We start from the raw sequence: 20,331 nt of genomic DNA on the forward strand, positions 1-20,331 counted from the left end.
TAGCTAATACTAATACTAAGCGCAAGTTCACATATTTAGATAGTTTGTTTTGTCTGACCAAGGGTCCAAAACCCAAAGATATTTAGTTTAATATCATTGACTAGCCAGACAACCAGCAAGTATTTGCATTTGAGTAGCTAAAACAAATTTCTCTTTGACATTTTTGCTTAAAAATGCCTTTTACCACACAATTAGTTAATTACCAAATAATAATTTTCTGTTGATCGACTAATCACTTAATCATTTCAGCTGTAACTAACACTTAATAGTTGCTGAAAGCCTCAAAGAGTCACCAGAAAAGAAACATGTATGAATGTGTTTGTCAGTATATGTGGTACATAGACACAGATGAGATAAGACAAAACCATTGTTAAAAAATGTAGATTATCTCAACAGGTAAAAAGCAGTACCTGTTTTCTCCTGGAAGGAAGGAGGTAATAGGCAGGTTGTTCTCCTGGCAGGCCTGCCCGGGGTGCCAGTTGGCCTTGCAGGCCGAGCAGAACTCCAGGGCACAGACGGCGCACTGGACCAGCTGGGGCAGTGTCGGAGAATCTGCTTCCTTTAGTTGGCACACGGCCTGGCAGGTTGAAGAAGGGCACCACGTCCGGCACGGGTCCAACAGCACCTCTAATAGCACAAGAGAAGTGCCAGCGTTATGGACAGATGCTCCCTTAAAAGGATCATTTCAACCCCATCACAAAAAATCATTTTCACAACAGTTTTTTTGGTAGAAAGTTGTCAAGTTGGTGTTGATGTTTTGGTTTGAGTGACAACTGCAAAAAATCTATTCTACGTATTGTGGTGAAAGCCAAAATAGATGGGTGGACATTTCAAAATCTTAGCACAGAAAACCAGAACTCTCTGCATGGCTGCATAGACATTTTCAGGAAGGGACAATCAACTTCCAACCTGAAATGGAAATGCAAACTTGTAGGCTTCCTGCTCATGCATATTTTATATAATGTACAATTTTCAGGGATCATTTTTGTACTTGCTTATGTCGGAAAACTGCATTTGTAGAGATGTTCATTTTTATCTTGCTGTCTGTAAACAAATTTCCATGACTTTTGAATGTGTGTCATTTTTAGTTCTGAATCATTTTCTATTATATTCTCAGGTGGTAAAGAGACGAGTTTTTGTGTTTTTTTTCCTCCAGTTCTATTCTAAATTCATAGCATGATGCACTTGCCCTTACATCCTCTCCTTCCTTCCCCTTGCCTCTCTGCCAAGAACTCCGAGCACACGTTCCACATGCACTCTTGGCTCAGCCTGAAAAATATGGAATGGGTACAGCAACTGTTCTGCCTGACTGGATGGGACATTGATGAGACGGCTGACTACCCTTATCTAGGCAGCATCAACAGCTTTTTCTGAGGATTTTGATTCATTTGCAGGACCCCCCTCTGTGTTCCTATATAAGTGTTTGTGCTCATGCATTTATTCAACCAAGTGTGATCTGCATGTTCTGTGTACAGTTTGTGCCTCTGTGTAGGTGGAGAAACCTGCATGACGAGTACCATCAAAGAGCGATAGCACTGCTTGGTTACTGGTTTCTATTGTAGCGAGGGATCTCTAATATTACTGATTAGCATATCTACATTGACAGCATGCAGCAAAGTGACACAGACCTGCCATTATCTTTTCCAGCACCGATATCCGAGCCTTTTATCAGTAGGTTAACATTTATTCTACAAACAGTGTGAACTGTAGACACTGAATATGTAGCGGCACACTGAGACAGAGATAAAAGGGATTTAACTAAAATATATTTCTGTCCTAAGAGAACAGCCTCCATCAGAGTCAGGCAGACAGTTTACGAGACTAGTGCTGAACCAATCCAATTACAGTCTCTTTAAACAAAGTCTGGAAGGCTTTGCCCTTCATGTATATTTGATGGGAGCTGGTGTTATACTTTGATGATGATGACAGGGTTGAGTCTGAATATACAGTACAAATCAGACAAGGGTTAGGCCTGAGTACCTGTGACAAGAATATTCGCCGACTACATGATTATTTGCAGTGAGTGAATGGTACCAGTCCAGAACTGTTTTGTGTCAGAAGTTGTAATTGAAACTGTTAAACTGCTCTTCAGTTTGGACATGAAAAATAGGTGGAAAGACACATCTGATGTTGGTGAAGATTTACTAAGCAAACAAGTATAGCCCAAATCTTTTCTATTAGCTTTCCTCAGATACCCCATGGTGTAATTCAAAAGCAGAACAGTCCACAGGGGGTGATTCTACACAGAATAAGCCGCAGATCGGCTACACGTGCTGGACTGGATTGTCGTCGTCCTTTTGTGTGTCATGGTGAAATACGGTAGCCCGGGGAAGACAGGAGGGCCCACGTGTGTCTGCGTTTGACAGCCCTTGTCCACACAACACCCACTGAGGAACTCTGGAGCAAACACTGACGTACTGCATCTGCTCTTGCGTTTACTCACCCCTTTCGAACTGAAGTTTCTTGTATCTCTGCATCATCTCCGTGGCCACCATGCACTCAATCTACAGGGAGAGAGGAGAGGAGAAGTGGGAGGGAAATAAGCAGGTCATTGTGCGTATTTATAGACAGAAGCTGTGAGAAGCGATTATACATTCAGAATGTGAATTTCATTTCCAGAACAATGTCAAATTTCAACAAGATCAGAACTTGCTACTTGCTTACCAATAAGGCCCTTCGTCCCATTCTCAGACAAAAGGGGAATACAATTGCCAGAATATATTCAAGGTGCATACACAGGCCCACTCAAGGTTAAATGTACTCATTTACTGGGTAATGAAATGAGCATACGAGCTTGTAAAAGAGCAGTCAATTATAAAAAAGGTGAAGGCACTGCTGTCAGAGCAGACAGGGATGAGGAGTAGTAGTGAGGGCCGCTGACACTGATTGATTAGAAACATAAGGCCGTGGTGGGCTGAACCATGCTGTGCCTCCGAGCCTCCGAGACCAAGTGAGAGTGAGGGTGAGTCCATCAACCAAACTGCCTGGAGGGTGAAGAGTGCTTTGCCCTCCGATTGACCTCGGCTAGGAAGGCGAGCATGTAAGTACACGCTCATTATAATGCAATAAACACACTGGTAGGTGCAGCGCAGTGGTGATCTTGAGTAAGGCTAGGGCTTTGAGGGGGTATGGAGGTGTTAAACTAACTGCAAACATGTTCATGTTACCAACCGGGACCTTTTTATTTGACATGAAAAGGAGCAGCATGATAGGAGATACGTGAGATGGTAAAAACTGATCTGTAGAGATAAGAAACCACCATGTACTTTTGTTCATTTCATGCACACGCACCTCAGCTTCAGCATGTACTACATTTGCATGTACAAAGTTACTTGCAAATTTCTATTCACCACTGTGTGCAAACCACCGTTTATGGAAATTGCTGCTCTGATAAAATCTAGTTTCATGCCGTCTCAGAGCGAAGACATATTGGACATCTTTATTCACTGTTCATGAGCCTGATGGGCTGCGGGGAATGTGGTGCTATTGACAATCAGTCACCACCTAAAAAGGACAAACTAATCTAATGTCAATCAGAGTAAAAAACAAAATCACACTTTTCCTTTTATCAGTACCTCGTTTTCCTGCAAGTGTCCTCTTTTGGGACAGGCAGAGTCTGGACAGCTAATTGCAGTTTCAAGGCCTTCTTTAATCAGGAGCTCCACATACTGCTTCAGGCACTGAAGGAGAGACAGACAGACAAACACAACCCGGTTCAATATCTAATCAGTCAGCCAGACGGAAAAAAACAAGAACAAACAACAACCAGATCATGCACCAGGAAAGTTGGTAAACAAACACCGGCCATAGAGTCTATCTCGATCTCTGTCTATGTCTGTTGTCTCAGAAAATGCGGCAGGAGTACGTGGTGAATATGTGATGGTATGTGGCGACAGTATCTGATGAAAACCTTAATTCTGAAAAACAGCAAGTTGCCAACAAGCTGGTGAAGAAAGTTTTAAGAGCCAGATATTTCCCACAGGAGTTAGTGGAGGCCAAAACAGAGCTAAAAGGAGAGAAAACATTGGAAACACAAGTCCAAATAAATTCAAATCTTGCTCGCCGTCCGCTTGATGTGTAAATATACAATTGTTTTCTAGCAGGTTTGCCACATCAACTTTTGTTTGTGTAGGGGAAGACAATGATACTGATTGTAAGATTAAATGTATGGAACAACTGATGACCTATCCTTTATGAACTAAAAATCCTTAAGATTGTGTTAGATTTAATACATAATGTCTCTTTAAGCATTTACTGGTCCAGTCAACTGTGTATGTAGTTTCCTCTTTTCTTTCTTTCTTAAAATTGATTAAATATCAAATATGAAATTACTCATAAAAAAAACAGTAGCTTGAGTGAGATATAAGGCACTCTTTGTGTTGACATCATGACTGACCTTTGTAGAATAAACGGTACAACTGAACTTTGATAATGACCGCCGCCACTCACACTGTGTTCTAGGAAGAAGCTATTTTTAGTGGTCCCTCTCGGTTTGTTGTTTCCTCATGTCTGAACTAGATTGTTTAGGATCTGACAGTGGGTGTTACTATTCCTCCCTACTAGTCTGGCCTTTTTCACACGGGTCCTGTGTTACACAGGAGGGATGTGAGATTTGTAATAGATCCTGAGCTCATTACTGATTACAATACCGTGCAAATCCTGCGTGGTTCTTATTAAGTTAAAATCCATCTGAAAATCACATTTACTTTAACAGTGATTTGGGCGACTTATGTTCATTGAAGTGTATTGCGAATGAACTAATGTTTTTCTGCACCAGCTCAATAAAAAAAATTCTTTTTCTGGTGATGCATAAACCTGATTTGTGGATCATTTCTTTTTTACTTAAGTCATCATTCTGTTGACAGCTGCGAGAACCTGGTTGATGTGTGTTGTGTCCTGCTCACCAGTGTACAGAAGACACATTGGCACTGTGTGATGGTGGTCATCTGCTCCAGAGGGAACTCTCCAAGGCACAGCTTACATGAGACCAGGGGGTCTACGGCCAGCTCCCAGGTGGGACGGTACCGCGCCGTGGTCATCTTCACCGCCACAGAGCTGAAGAAACACACAAGAAAGACACAAAGAGAGTAAAAATGTATCCTGAGACGAAACAAATTTCAAACAGATACTATTTATAATCCTGCTGATGACAAGAGGAAATTCTCAAAGTGAGAAAATATCTGGCTCAGCTTTGTTTGTGTCCGTCTACATAATGTATCCAGAGTCCAAGATGTGCTTTATTTGTTGTGACAAAATCAGCATGATGAAGTGAGCACAGACTGAAAATGCATTGTGAGTTGTGTCCAGTGAGGGTGCACACACACACATACAGTCCTGCTATATGCAGAGTGACACCAGCTCTCGGCCTAAATGGCCCTTGTCAGCTGTGTTCATTTTTAATCTGGGCCTCATGCTTTGTAACAGTAAAAAACAAAAAAAAGAAAAGAAAAGAAAATACAGTTCAGAAGCTCCTGAAACTCCCGTAGCTATCAGCTATCTTGACACCCTGTGAAATTTTCACTTCGGATGAAATAACACTTTTTTTTTTCCCCTTCACTGCGCGTCATCGCATCTCTTTGTGAAAGTCAGAAAGGGTTATTTTAGGCCGTCTCGTCTCACTCCCCCCCCTTCCCTCTGTAGCTGAGAGCAAAGAGCACCCACTCGGCTGTTTACAGGAAGTGGTCCCGCGCACACAGCGTCAACACTGTCAAGCTCTCCCCGTGCTGCTTAGCAACCGGCTGAAGGAGGATTTTGGAGGTGGAGGGGGCATAGATAGGAGGAAGAGAAGCATGGCAAGAGTAGAAGAGACTGGGAGGGATCGCGGTTCGCTTTAACTGGTCACAGCACAGTCCGCCTCAATGTGCAGCTGCCTGTTCACAGACGTTACAGGAAGAGGACAGCGGGTGGGAGGAGAGGGGTTCACATTATCACTCCATGGACTCTTGTGCTGACTACATGTGCTACCCAAAGAGGAGAACGGAGAGAAGAGAGACAGACAGTGTGTTCTGGTTTAGCAGAGATATGATATCACTTCACACCGCCCCTTTTAATAACACATTTAATCTTATAAGGAGGAGGAGGAGGAAAAATGCAGGAGCTTATGCATCCACCGTGTATTAACTGAAAGGCACTTCAGTGGGACACAAGGTGAAGGCAATCCACAGATGATATGGCAGTGAGAGGGAACTGGGACAGAGACTAATCAGTTCTTGTAATGAGGAATTACATGAAGTGCTCAAACCTTAGGAGCAGGGTGATCTGTCAAGAAGGTGCTGAGGACGTGTTTGTCTCACATACAGTCTTTGCATCTTTCTTTTTTTTTTTATCTCCTCTCCTCATTCATTTGTCCCCACATTACCTGCCATTATGTAGGATGTGTCAGTTTCTTTAATGCTGCTTGGTGATGCAAGGACAGAGGAAAGAGGAAGGAGGAGGATTCCCAAAGGATTATTATTATTGGAAACACACCGATTGGAAATCTGTATGTGATTCTATACTGCAGATGATCAGATGAACAGCAGCCACAATCAAGGAGAGAAGAAATAGCAGCACAAATTTGGGCGTTAGAACATTTTTTTTTAATTTTTTTATTGGATAAATGTGTTAAGTGAAGGTTTCTCAAGTGTCTCTTAAATAGCCAGATGGTCTGATGATCTTTCACGACTTGGCACATTCAGAGAGATCAGGAGAATATGATTCACATAATATGATTATTGCTGATGAGCCATATGATTTATGTTTTTTTTCCCACATAGTCAAATGATTTTATTTAGAGTGTCTTTAGCTGGTTTCATTGCTGGCTTGTGTCTGTTCTGTTCTTTCAGCGTTTTAACGTGGTTTTGATTGTCTGCAAGTGTAGTTTCCTGTTTAGTCTCAGTGTAGCGATCAATCACATGGGGCAGAAACAAAATCATTTCATATTTTCCCGAACGGGTAATAAACTATTTCAACATTGATGAGGAGGAGAAACAAAATGCATGAATGAGCATGAATAAATCCAGATGCAAAAATGAAACTGGTAAAGGAAACTGTTTGTCAAAATGTGCAGATTTATGTGACAATATTCAAAATATTTCACTACATCATATTAACACATACTCCAAATCAACAAGATGGTACAGAGCAGTTACTGTACAAGCCCACTGACAGGTGATCTGGCTGTGCACATGTTATCAGTAGACTGATGTCGATTCAGATGACACTGGGCTGGAAAACATGTTTGCTTTCTTTAAAATCTGATTGCCTCAGTTCTATCTCCTTCACATCTTTTCACTGTGTCTTGCGTAGGCGGAGTGACGAAAAAAAAGGAAAGTGAGAAAACTGAGAGGACAAATAAGATGTATGAGATGCACCTCATGTCTGACTCACGCAAATCACCTGGCATTCATCCATCAATCCACCATCCGTCACGCTGACCGGAAAGCACTGAGTGGTGAGTCAAGGGCAGAGGTTTGGTTTTAACTTTGGCAGGGTCAGTTTTTTTGTCGGACAACCAAAATAAACTTATCTCTCTCTTTTGTCTTTCATATGCACGCATAGAGAGCTGGACTCTTGTAAACATAGTTACAAAGGGCTTTACAATAAAAACAGGACACAGAATAAAAATACAAAAAGATTAAAACTAAATAAAATACCATAAATAATACATGAATTAACCGAAAAGCAATTTTAAAAAAGCGTTTTTTTAAAAATTGATTTAAAAGAGGAAACTGTTTGCAGCCCTGATCTCCTCTGGGAAGTCATTCCAAAGAAGGAGCCCTAACTGCAAAGCCTCTTTTGCCTTTCTGTCTAAGTCTGGACCTTGGAACATTGAGAAAAGACGAATCTGAGGATCTCAGGGAGCGGGAAGGAACATAAGGCAATGAGAGGTCCAAAATATAACTTGGGGTGAGGTTTTATAAGTAATCGATGAACAATAGCCAGTGTAAGCCAGGATCGGCAAAATGTGATCATGTTTCTTTGTTCCCAGTTAAAATCCTGGCGGCTGAGTTTTGGATGAGCTGTAGAGAGAGATTTTTTTACTGATGCCAGCGAGAGGGGAATTACAATAGTCCAGTCGACTGGTAATGAAGGAGTGGATAACAGTTTCCAGATTTTTGGCAGAAACAATAGATTTTCACAACGAATGTTAAAAGAAAATAAATGTGTAATAACCTGTAGGTAATGTGCTACTATGTTTAATCTGCTGTAAGACATCTTCAAATCTCACCTGAGCTTACAGTTGGTTGATTTTGGCAACAAAAAGTTTCCTGCAAGTAATAAAATATTGGTTTAATTACAGAATGTTCTGATTAGATCAGCAGTTACTGACACTTTGGTTTTCATTTAAAAAGGACCTGATGTCTTATTTCCACCTTTGGGAGGCATTTTCGCCTACAGTAATAAAGTTGTTTAAAAAAAATGACATATCTGAGCAATGATCACAAACCAACAACAAATGAATTCCACGATGTTTGAAATGTTTAAACTATAACACAGAAAACACACAAACCCAGCAACTCTGCAAACATCTTACTGGGAACATTATGTGAAGTTAAAATGACAAGATCGTTTGAAAAAATATAAGTAGGGACAATTCGGCAACAACTTGACATTGGTAGGAACATGTCCCTACCATCCTTACCCAAATCTACACCCATGAGCAGTGAGAGAGCTCTATTATGTAGGTGCTGAACTTACAAACAGGACCCTGTGGGGAATGTGTGGAACGGCGTGTGCTTTGGGTGGTCAAAATTTTAAAAAAGACACATGGAACGAGATTTTACCACTGAAGTAATTAAATCACACTTGTAAATGAAGCTACACTGGTGAGCCATACTCAATTGACTGCAAATAAGCCGTAATATGTGTCATAGTGATGCGCGGATCGCAGTTATATCCGCGGGCACCGCGGGTCAGGCGGGCTGAGTCATAAAAATTAACATTCTGATTAATAGCGGATGGGTTGCGGGTGGGTGAAATAATACATCACTTATGAGGGAAATATTAATTACATTCTCTAAAATGTGAACATATTTTAAGCTTCATTTTCCGTCAGGCACAAATTAGCAGACTAGACTCATTGCGCCAGTTGCGGGGTCCATTTGTCTTAAGCAGCAATGGCGGCAAAAAAGACAGTGGGAGAGCTGCAGGCAGACAGAGGCAGCATACACTAATGTTAAGCTACTATATGTGACAAGGCACACACACACACACAGATATATTCTTCTGCCACATGCACAACTGCACACACACGGAGAAGAAGAAGGGGAGGTGGGTACACAAACACACGCACAAACTAAGGTTTTTCTATGCGTTGTTAGCGTCGTACACTCGCATATTTGGGCTCAAAGATGTACGGATGTTTTTAGTATCCATTTTGAGTAAGGAATGAGAAAAAGAAGTGAAATCCTAATACCACTGTGTGTTTTACATAGCCTCCAGAAGCTGGCCAATCAGAACAAAGTGGGCTCATCAGAAGGAGGGCCTTAAAGAGACAGGAGCTAAAACGGCCTGTTTCAGACAGAGGCTGAAATGTGGGGCTGCATAAAGGGCCAGTATAAAATAAATAAAGAGTTTTTTAAACTGTAAATCATGCAAAGATATTCCAGTAGAGCCCCAGAACATAAATATAGACCTGGAAATGTGCATGATATGTCCCCTTTAAAAACAGGACAGACCATCATCAATGTGCAAAACAAAATGAAGCATGATCTGACAGGGTTCCAAAGGGGTGAATGTTGCAGGAGCATCAGTCATAAAAACTTCAAAATGATTTAATGTAGCCACAGAGGAAGAGCTTTCGTGTTTAAGCTCATCGTTAGAAATGAACAGACACTTCCCAGCATAGGTGCTTACAACTAAAAACTTCAGTCTCGGTAACTGAATCAACACCTCTGCGGTAACCTCAAATCTGTACAGCTGAGAACTTGAATGACATCATTTCCAGGAGGACTGAAAGTTGTCTGTCTGTTTATCTTCCTTCCTGTCTGCTAGTCTCTGCATGAGCCAAGCCACTGAACTCCATTAGCAATGTGGCAAAAAAACAAAAAAACAACTCACAGTAAAAAGCAATTTACACCGTACAAACCAAGTCTTTCTAATATAGTGTGTACTTTTTATTTGAATCTACCTCTCTACTCCCAGACTTTATATTGGCTGTGCAAATGCTGACAGACTGGGTCGATGGGGACAAATGAAATAGTTTTGTAAGGATGGCCTGAGGAGGGGAGAGGGAGTGAGAGAGAGGGAAAGAGCGACAAAGGGAAAATGAGTTTTCATGAGAAAAGGTGGTGCAGTGCAATCTTTCTGCTGCATTATTAACTAGAGGGTCCATTATCACAGAGTAACACACACACACACACACACACAGACACACACATATATATATACAGTATATCGGAGCAATGGGACTGTGCATGTGGGCCACTCATGCTCAGTGTGCTCATTTCAAATATAGCCTTCCAGAGCACTATACATCTGAAAAGATGAGGTCAGAGAGCTAAAAATCGATAAAGTGGGGAGTCAGAAGTGAGTCAAAAGTCAAACATCCATCCTGAGCAGTGGTCACCATGTGTCGGTCATCAGTCTGAAGGGGCTCCACTCATAGTTGAAATGGTAAGAGCGGCATTCATGCGATAATGATTCTACAACCGTGACACACACACACGCACACGCACACGCACACACACACACGCATTACATTCCATTGCATAACAGAGCGGGGTGGGGGTGGGGGGCGAGCGTAATGGTCATGGAGGAGCGATTGAGGAGAACTTCTCTGGGGAGCTGAAAGGGAATTCTTGCTGCAGTATACATGATACCAAGCTTGTAGCGTTCATTTTGAACCTGCAACACGTGCAGTGTTGATACATAAAGATCAACTAAAGTATGCAAAACAAAGATACAGGTCTTTATACCAAAACACAGATACACACGGCAACAACAATAACCTAGCCTTCGCTCTAAACCCTAAACTGACCTCAATCTTAATCCAAAGTTAATTCTAATCTTTAAAGCAAGCATTCACAAAATGCCCCCACTCTAGTGATGTCAAGCTTTAAGTGGCACTCTTAAGGACAGTATGTAAGCATTTCTAGTCTCATTATAATGTGGAATTTGCTGTAAGTTCATTGTTTGATAATGTTTGTTCAAACCAGTAGTAGTCAAATTCAAATTTGCTAGAGGTGATATTTCATTTTATTATCACAGCAAATAGAAATTCTGAAATGTTTTATGATCTTTTTAGTGCTAATTTGTTAATCAAAGAACCAATTACTCAACAGACAAAAAAATACAGGCCAACAATTTTGATTTTTAAGTCATTTGTCAAACAAAAATGTTCAACATTCACTGGTTCTAACTTTCAAATGTATGTGAGAACTTGCTTTTTTATATTATTTTAAATTGAGTACTTTTTGATTTTGGACTGTTCTAAAAAAAATTGAATAATGAAAATAGTCATTAGTTGCAGCCCAGGATTTCTTTTTTTTGACACCTTTGGTGTTTTTGCCTGTTCAGTTTCCACAAAAAGTGACGAGCCCGGGCTGCATTCAAATAAAACGCTGTCGCCTAGCATAAAAAAAACAAAAAAACAATAAAATGCAAATTCTCATCTGAATTCACTCAGACAGTGATGGGAAGTGAGGGCAGTGAGGAGAGAGGAATGTGAGAGAGAGAGAAAAAAAAGGCAGAAACAGTCTTTCAGCCCTCCATTTTCACCTGTGTGTAATTATATAATGTCACATCAAAGTATTGCGTAAGACTCTATTTATATACCTCACCTATGGCTAATGTGAAAGAAAGCTGCAAACAACTGTTAGCTGTACTGGGAGTGGGAACAGCCCACACATTTTTCTCACTCATTTTCTCACACACACACACATACTGACATTCTTCCATGCACAAAGCTGTCCCTCAGCTGATTTACAAGACTCTGCTTTCATCCAATAAGACAAGTCAGGGAGTGCAATGAAGGACGAAAACTGAAGGCCGCACTGTGTTCAGCCAGAGACGGGAGAGTAGTGTTGAAATGAGGGTTGAGCCATGCAGATGATATTCTACCTGAAGCCTGGGGACAAGCAAACACAGTAGACTTGTCGTTATTTGCTACAGCAAAATTAATGTAGTGAGAAGCATGATACGATACTAGCTGACTTGGACTAAATTTGCTCCGACCGGCCTTATCAGCGAAACCTAATCTCGCCTCAAGTTTACTCGTGTCAACATCTCTGTCTGGCAAACTGCTACAGTGATTTCCTTTTGTCTCACTGGACTCATTCCTATAATTGCATTCTGCCAACACATATACTCTTTACTCAAACAGCATGCGATTTCATTCATCTCAAAATCCACGTATATTGAATCACCTGAAATCATGGCAATTTGTGGTTAAGAAAAGAAAAAAAAAAAAAACCTAGATTGGCCTGTCTATGTGGTGATCCCAGTGAGCTCAGGTCTGTAATAAGCACTTAGTGATCCTGCCGTCTTCTCCTCCCTCCTCTGTTCCTTCCTGCCTTTCCTCCCTCAAGAGCCCAGCCCTATGTTTCAAAGCCAATTAGAAGGGCCTTTAAGTTTCATTTATGTCATATCCTCTATGTGTCCACCGTTGCAGAGGAAAAAAAGGAGAGAGACAGAGTAAAGTGAAAGGAGGAAAGTGGCGATGTGCGAATTTAGTCTATTTTCTAGACTCTCTTGGCTCACCTTTACTGCCTGTGATTATTTCTTGTCACCTTGTTGTGAAGTTCACACCAGGCAACGGAACTAACAGCCCAACAGACCACAGAGAAAACACTAACACGCTAAGCACACATGCGTGCAGACACCAATGGTTAGTTAAAACATATTGTAGATGGAGTGGACAGAAGCAAATAATACTATGAGAGCATATAACAGGGGTTTTCAAAGTCTGAGGCTGTGGGTCTCGCCTCAGACCAAGCTTGGAAACTCCACCTCCCCCCAGTTTACTTGCCTTGTTTCGCTCAATTCCTGAATGCCTATGGGATCATGATTATGTTATTTGATCCCATAGACACTCAACAATTGAGCCAAGATAGCCTGATACTGCTGTTTGACATGACCTCAGACCAAACCAAATACATAAAAAAGGTCTGTCTGAAGGCATTCATTTGTTTCTGACTGTGGGAAAGTGGGAAAAACAGTAAAATTCCCCCAAACTACTGTATCTCAGAACTATCTCTTTAACCAAATCACACACATTTAGGCTATTATGTGATCTCCTTTTGATAACAAATGTAATATTTTTTCACTTTCATGGCCTCTGAAACTGTTTGGTGCCCAATTGGGGAGGACCACCTCCTACTCTGAAAACCCCTGGCATATAACAAACATCAGGGAGGCTAATTTTAAGCCATTTCCTTAACTGATCATCAGCCATGTTACTGACCAGCGCAAAAGTATTGTTATAAAATCCCCTTCATCTAACAGTGACTACTGCAGTGAGTCCAGAGTAAACCTTGCTAATGCTCAGTCTGTCATGCAGACAAATAATAAGCAACTGTTTACCTTTTGATGGCCACCTGGAGAATGACTGATGGGACTCCACTTTCAGTCCCAACACACGGTAACGGAGACACAAACATATGTGTGAAAACAGATCTTCTCTTTCATATCAAATCAAAATTGACACAAGTCAAGTTGCATCTTATAGCCCTGGGGCACAAATTCTGCCCTGGCCTGGATAGTAATAGACATCTTTTGCATTATTCAGACAGATAAATAAATAAAATACTATTCGATATTCACTGGGAACTATTCCCACTATTCCCAGAGACCCAATTTCCGATTTTCACAACTCTGTCTTTTTGTATTGATGTCATGTTCTTTAGTGATCTGATGCTTGTCTGAATGAGCCAGAATCCACAACAAAATCTAATTAAACTGGAAACCCAAAACCCTATAAAACACAGGGTATAATGAACTGCACCACCTCCTTCCCCATAAAACACACAGACAGAAATGAATCATATCTCTTCCACAGGACAGGTTATTGGGAACCAGCCTGTCATACTACAACTAAGTATGTTTAAGGCAACATGGTCCTGACCCTTAAGGCCTAACAAAAGCTAACAAAATGCCAATGGCACAACCGAATAAGGGAAAATTATTTGAATGAATGAATGAAGTCCTGCCGTGGAAAACACCCTCTCTGATGGCACAGACTTTGCAAGCACACACAAGTATGCCCCTGCTATAGTTTCTCCAGTTTTGTAATAATGGATATTCTTGATGGGACCGTAAACTCAAACTTTGAAATCCCTCATCTTCGACAAAGCTGATGGGAAGCATCTCTTAAGCTATCATCTTTGGCTGTTGTTCGCTCTGCATGTCTACCATCAAACTCTTACTTCGCCTGGTGACAAAGCTAGCCATTGATTGTTGATCTGTGGATGGGCCCCCACCTTCTGCTGGGTGCTTCACTCTCAATTGACTGTGCATAGTTGTTGTAGACTTGCGATATTGCTAGCTTTTCCTGACAGAGTTTGCACTGCACCTTATTTTCGTTTTTTTTTCCCCCACACAGAACTTTTTGACAGCTGTAGTAGCATGTTTGTGTGTATTGTTTGTACAGTAGCATCTAGCCCATCTCACAGTGCTGTAGCAAATGCTATACTGCCCTTGTCCGGGAAAGAGCCGAACTGAATGTGCCACACATGTTTTTACCAGCACCTGGCAGTAACGTGTTACTACCCGGCGATAAATCATGCCAGCGTCTATTTTGAGCACATTTACTGTAAGCAGAATATAGGTCATGGGTCTATATGGGCCTTAGGTTTAAAAGTTATACCATGCATAGAACATAACCTACATAACCCGGGTGTCGGCCTGTGTTATTCTCTTAATCAACTGTCAACTAATCCACATTCACATTCAGTACCCAAAGCACACACACACACACACAGATACTGGGACTTTATTTTTGGACAGCTCGGTTGCTGAATGTGAAAGGTGACATGGAGGGACAGCGGTTGGGGACAGTCGCCGTCTGTCCTTGACATGGAGGAGGGGCAGGGGGACACTAAGAGGGTTGCTAAGAGTGGTGATAGGCCCAGTTTTTCCATGCCCTGAGGAGTTACACAATCACCCAGATGTATTTTGGCATTGTGAGTGGTGCGGAGAAGCTGTGTGTGTGTGTGTATGTGTGTGTGTGTACGTGCTTTTCGTGATGCCTTGCAAGTCAAAGTCCGTTTTTGCTGTTTAGGACAGACAGACACTGACAGTGGTCATGCATCGGGTATGTAGGGCAAAAGACTGTAGCCTCATGTCTACTTGATCTCTTGCCATTTTCTCTGCTGCAATGCAAGATAAATATCCTCTTTCTATGCGGGGTACACAGTAACTGCAAGAACTGTGAGCAGTCTGCTTGGGCTGGTTTGTGTTTGCTTTATATGCTGGTTGTGTTTGTTGATAATGACAAAAACAGAACAGGCTGAAGAACAGCTAACTGATGTTTGTGTCTCAGTAATGCTAAACAAATTTATTCTGATCTAGCAAACCCAGTCTCATCCTTGTCTTCACAACTACTGCTACTACTCCCTATCAAAAAATGAATGAGAAATGTAAACACGATTACTTTAAGGTGTATGATGAATGGAAGACGTTGCTTTCTAGTGTTGCTGCAGTGCTACAACAATGACATAAATCCTGCACTAAGCTATAAATCAACCCCTATACCCTTGGAGTCTACAGAATAATCACTACACCACTAGTACAGAGAAGCATAGTGCAGTCTCTAGGGTCAGTTTATACTTTTTCAGCATTTCACTGAGCAGTACAGAGTCTGTGTAACAAAGGCCACACTCCATAAAAGGGTCCCAGGAAGGTCAAAAAAAATGACCAAAAATCTGCTATTTTCAACAGTGTCAACAGGGAGAGGAAACTCTGAGCTCTGCGAACCCAGCAGTGCTACCACATTTAAAATAAACACTGTCTGTCAGCAAAGACAACAGTCTCACAGCATTAATGCCGCCCGTTTGTACAAACTATAAAGCTGCCCCGAGAGAAAGGAGAGAAGCAAGTAGGAACAAAAGAAATGAGTGTACGATGGGGCAAAAAAAGAAAAGGGAAGGAAGGAAGATGGGGAAGGACACGCCAGAGATGATGTAAAAAAAAAAAAAAAAGTATGAAGAGTGAAATGGAACAAAAAAAGACATGGGAACAACAGAGAGTAAAAAGATGGGAGGAAAAGTAAAAAAAATAATGTGAAATTGTAATTAAAAAAGGACTATTTTCCACACTCCCGTAAGCATCGTAAGTGGACCATTAGGCAAATAAGCTGAGGCTCTAGCATTACTTAATGACGGAGTGTAAATATTCATGAGATTCAGCAGCATTTTAAATGCTCTGTACGTGTTCCCTTAAGTTGTAAATGGGTCTACACTGTCTGGACCTGAGATGAGAGGCACTTTTAAGTAAAGCTCTCAGATTGCTAGTAAGCTTTTCGGAATGTTTTTTCACCTGAATGAGATAATGTCCACACCCCGAAATCACCTCTCAGTACCTGGAGGAAAGAGAAAGCACAACAACACACTGCTGTTCTGATTACACAAGATATAAAAGCACACTAAGACTCAATGACATGATGGTGAGCAACATGCACAGAGCAAAACATTCAGAGTAGAGGATGAAGCAAGACGCAATTCTTCCCCACAAAGTCTTATTGTCCGGGGCGACAACATGCTCAGACTGTACCGAACGAGCGTGACAACATACAGTTCTCTACAACACAAAGGATAATAAAGAACGTAAAAAAAAACAAGATAAGACAGCTAGAAGAGTGTCCTGTTTGAGACCGCGGCAAAAGGCGTAGCTTTCCAATTCCACAAGTGCTTACAACAAGGCTCTAAGCAGCAATATTAGGCTTGCTCTCCCCCTCCAAAAAGCCATCCCAGCTCACATTAGCGTCTAAGAAGCTAAGTGAAGACGACAGGCATGCCACACTGAGCCTATTTCTATTGACAGATGCAGAGAGCCCGAGCACAGGGTCGACTTTGCTGGCAATCTGTTGTCTCTCACTGCTCTACAGCTTCAGTCATTATGTGTACATGTGCACCATAACCAGATTACAGTCACAATCAGATTAAACTCTCAGGTCATAATTGTGGACAAACTTGAATCTTACCTGTATTTATAGAAGCAAAATCCCAGATTTTTTTGGGTGCATGATGTTAGAAAAATGTATTTTTTAACATTATGTGACAGATCGGTTGGCTGTTAACATGTTTTGGACTCAGTCGTTCTCTCATTTGTGTTATCATGGGAGGCTACTTTCAGTTTGTCATTGAAGATAGCTTCATGTATCCATCCAGTTCCTTTTGTAATCCCATCCAAAAACAGAATTCAACAAAAATAAACTGGCAAATATTGCTGTTTCAGAACTCGCTTGATTTAGTTGGTTTATGTTCTCAATTCAGTGAAGTATTTATTGTGATTTTGCTGCCAGCTTGTTTTTTTTCCTACTTTCAGTTTGTCTTTGAAGAAAGCCTCATTAGAATTCCCCGCAAATTACCATCTAAAACAAAGTGGGAGATAAATACCGCAGTGAAACCCACAGTGATGGCTGACTAGATTTACTAAATGGACTTCAGTCTTTTTTGTAAAAAAAAAAAAAAAAAAAAAAAAAAAAGTTTACCACCAACCACACAGCAAACTCACACAAGGTCACACCCTCCCAGAGCAGAAGCTGAAAACCAACAAATAAGAGCTGTATTCACAAGCTGTCTGCCAGTGAGATAATTGGTGAACACACTCGAGTGAACTTCTGGTAATGTTTCTGAGACAAAAAGAAGATGCCTTATGATTGTTTGCCCAACAACTACTACTTAAAGACAGTTGACAACTGTGAATGTTTCTCTTTAAAAAAAAAAAAAAGTCAAATGTTCTTTTTTCACTTGTTAAATTTGCACTTATGTAAGTTGAATTACCACCACTGCTATCCATGCTGCTGTTGGAATAAAAAAAAGAAAAATCTACTTAAATTGATAAATTCATGACTAATAAATTTGGTTGTGCTTACTTACTTCCCACCTTTATCTGACTTAGATAATAAACTGGTTAAGATGTTTGAAACATGAATATTACATTGGCAGGAGACTCGCTTCTGTGTTTACACTGCCTTGTCAGTTTGACACTATGAGATTAGTGAACTAATAACACAGTCTGTCTTCATAAAATAAAAAGGATATGAAAACCAATACAACAGTGTGGCTCTTTCATCTGTTTACAGTACATTTTTGGGATTTAGACTTGGCTTGGAGGCATAATAAGCTATATCAGACATTGACTACACAGAGATTTGAAGAAGTTAAATTAAATTGTTAATGTTGTTGTTGTTACTGTAATCATAAAAAGAAATGGCAGGACTATTCTGTGTGTCTGCCAGATCCTTTCAGACTACATCAGTTTCACCAGACACATAAACACACACACAAGCCACCCTGGGGATAAATTCACTATGCAACAATACTAACTGTTGCTATACATGTAGAGGCTGGAGGGACTTGCTGCAAGATCTGCAGTAAGCTTTCATAACACTATGTGTCATTTCACCTCAACTTTTAAAAAGCGAATGCGCAGTACTGAGACACTTCAACCGCAGCATATCATAGCAACAGTTTGATCCTTTTATTGAAATGAACTGTGATGAGAACACTCCATAGATAGTACTGAACTAACTAGCGTGACAGCTGCACAGTGAGGACTCCTGTCACTCCACTGGACAACGCAGTTTTCATGGTCACAGGAGGAGAGAGACACTCCAACAGAGAGGCACTCAGGGACTTAATCTGTGTGGTATGGTGGCACTCTCACCAGCAGCGGGCTAAACAATTCACAAGCAATTTCAGTAATTGCTGAGTTAGGGTCATGCTGAAAAAACATAAGAGTATAGATTGAAGAATTTTAAAATGTTGTGTGTCATTCCAGGATCTCATTCGACCGGTTTGGCTTCCCTGTTCATTGCAGTCTCTCGGTGGATAAGATACTTTGACGTATCATCTACCCTAGCAGGATTTCTCACATATTATACACCGCAGCACAACAGCACATTCTGTCTCACACTTTTTTTTTTCCCTGCCTGCCAGCCTTCATTCTTGCTGTTGGCCAGCTGCTGCCTTGTAAAGCAAACCCAGACTCTTAGTCCCACTGCAGAAGAATAGCAAAGGAGGAAGCCAAAAAACTACCTTAGGAAATGCACTAACATCCTGTTGTTGGGTTTGTTGCAGATACACAAAGGACGTAAACCCTCTCAAAGTGGGGAGAGGAAACACTACAAAAGGCGTATGTCTCTGTGTGACTTTACATATCAATAGCGTGGTGGGGGGGGGGAGAAGAGACGCCGCTGTGCTGACACATTTCGAAAGAATGCTTTGAGCAGTGATTACATTTAACAATTCATCTATCTCTTTGGTGACACTACAGTGCATGAGTATTGATTTGGTAGCATGTAGAGCTGAAACAATTAGTAGATTAATTGATTAGTTGATCAACAGAAAAATAATAGACTATTTTAATAACTGATTAATCGCTTAGTCATTTTTCCAAGCGAGAAAGGAACATACTACACATTCTCAGGTTCCAGCATCTCAAAATGATTTGCTGCTTCTCTTTGTCATATATATATATATATATATATATATATATACACTAACCTGAATATCTTTTGGTTTTGGACTTTTGGTCAAACATTTGAAGACATTACCTAGGACTCACCTCAGAAGTTGCAATTGCAATCTCCAGACAGCTGGTGTACTGTATAGGTAGAGGTCCACTCACAGTCAGGGTTGGGATGTAATAGATTATACTACTGGGATATCAGACAGTGGTATGCAAGGGAGGAAACTGTTATCAGAATGACTGATAAAACTATTTTCAGATAACCTGACAGAGCTGGAGTCTCATTATCCTTTAGGGCTCTGACGCAGCAGGTCAAACTCAAAAAAAACCTAGGATTAAAAACTTTGGCATTGCCTCATGTCTTCTGATATAAGTTGCACTTGAACACACCAGTAGCTACGTCTAATATACTGATGTACAGTAGGTTCATATGCAGTCTACACACATACACACACACATCATTACAGCCAATTATTTTCACACCGCTTAAATCTTCTGTTTAGTTTATAAAAAAAAAAAGTTATGGCTGCTGCTTCACTGGGAATTAAAAGCATCTCCAGTGTAAGAAAGGACTGTTATTGTGTTCCAAGTATTAGTCAAGCCCTTCCAAAGGGAGACAAAGTGCCAGCAAGAAAGTTTAGATTTTAGTAGCATATGCCCAAAAAATGAGAACACGCCAAGTCGTAATGTGATCAGATCTGTCGTACTGTGCATAGTCAC

At 40.9% G+C, this 20,331-nt stretch overlaps 2 protein-coding genes across 22 annotated transcripts in view; one reads left to right on the forward strand and one right to left on the reverse strand.

Annotated features, from left to right (window-relative positions):
- The window catches only part of LOC122998026 (uncharacterized protein C2orf16-like), a 177,909-nt gene extending 177,425 nt beyond the window's left edge, over positions 1-484 (forward strand). For all 19 annotated transcript variants that reach the window (XR_006407322.1, XR_006407324.1, XR_006407319.1 and 16 more), the window contains one exon: positions 397-484. The gene's annotated coding sequence lies outside the window, so the exon portion shown is untranslated. The remainder of the gene's footprint in view (positions 1-396) is intronic.
- Positions 1-20,331, reverse strand: part of rnf144aa (ring finger protein 144aa) — a 33,737-nt gene that overhangs the window by 8,796 nt on the left and 4,610 nt on the right. For 2 of the 3 annotated variants that reach the window (XM_044374509.1, XM_044374508.1), the window contains exons 2-5: positions 4,905-5,055; positions 3,576-3,680; positions 2,444-2,504; positions 411-627 (exon numbers count right to left, since the gene is read on the reverse strand). In XM_044374509.1, the coding sequence (XP_044230444.1) occupies positions 411-627; positions 2,444-2,504; positions 3,576-3,680; positions 4,905-5,039 (518 nt within the window). In that variant the 5' untranslated portion in view covers positions 5,040-5,055. Of the gene's footprint in view, positions 1-410; positions 628-2,443; positions 2,505-3,575; positions 3,681-4,904; positions 5,056-16,455; positions 16,499-20,331 lie in introns of all 3 variants that reach the window. The other variant, XM_044374510.1, reaches the window with a different exon arrangement.

This window comes from Thunnus albacares, chromosome 15 (assembly GCF_914725855.1).
Source record: "Thunnus albacares chromosome 15, fThuAlb1.1, whole genome shotgun sequence".
In the NCBI taxonomy this organism is placed as follows: Eukaryota; Metazoa; Chordata; class Actinopteri; order Scombriformes; family Scombridae; genus Thunnus; species Thunnus albacares.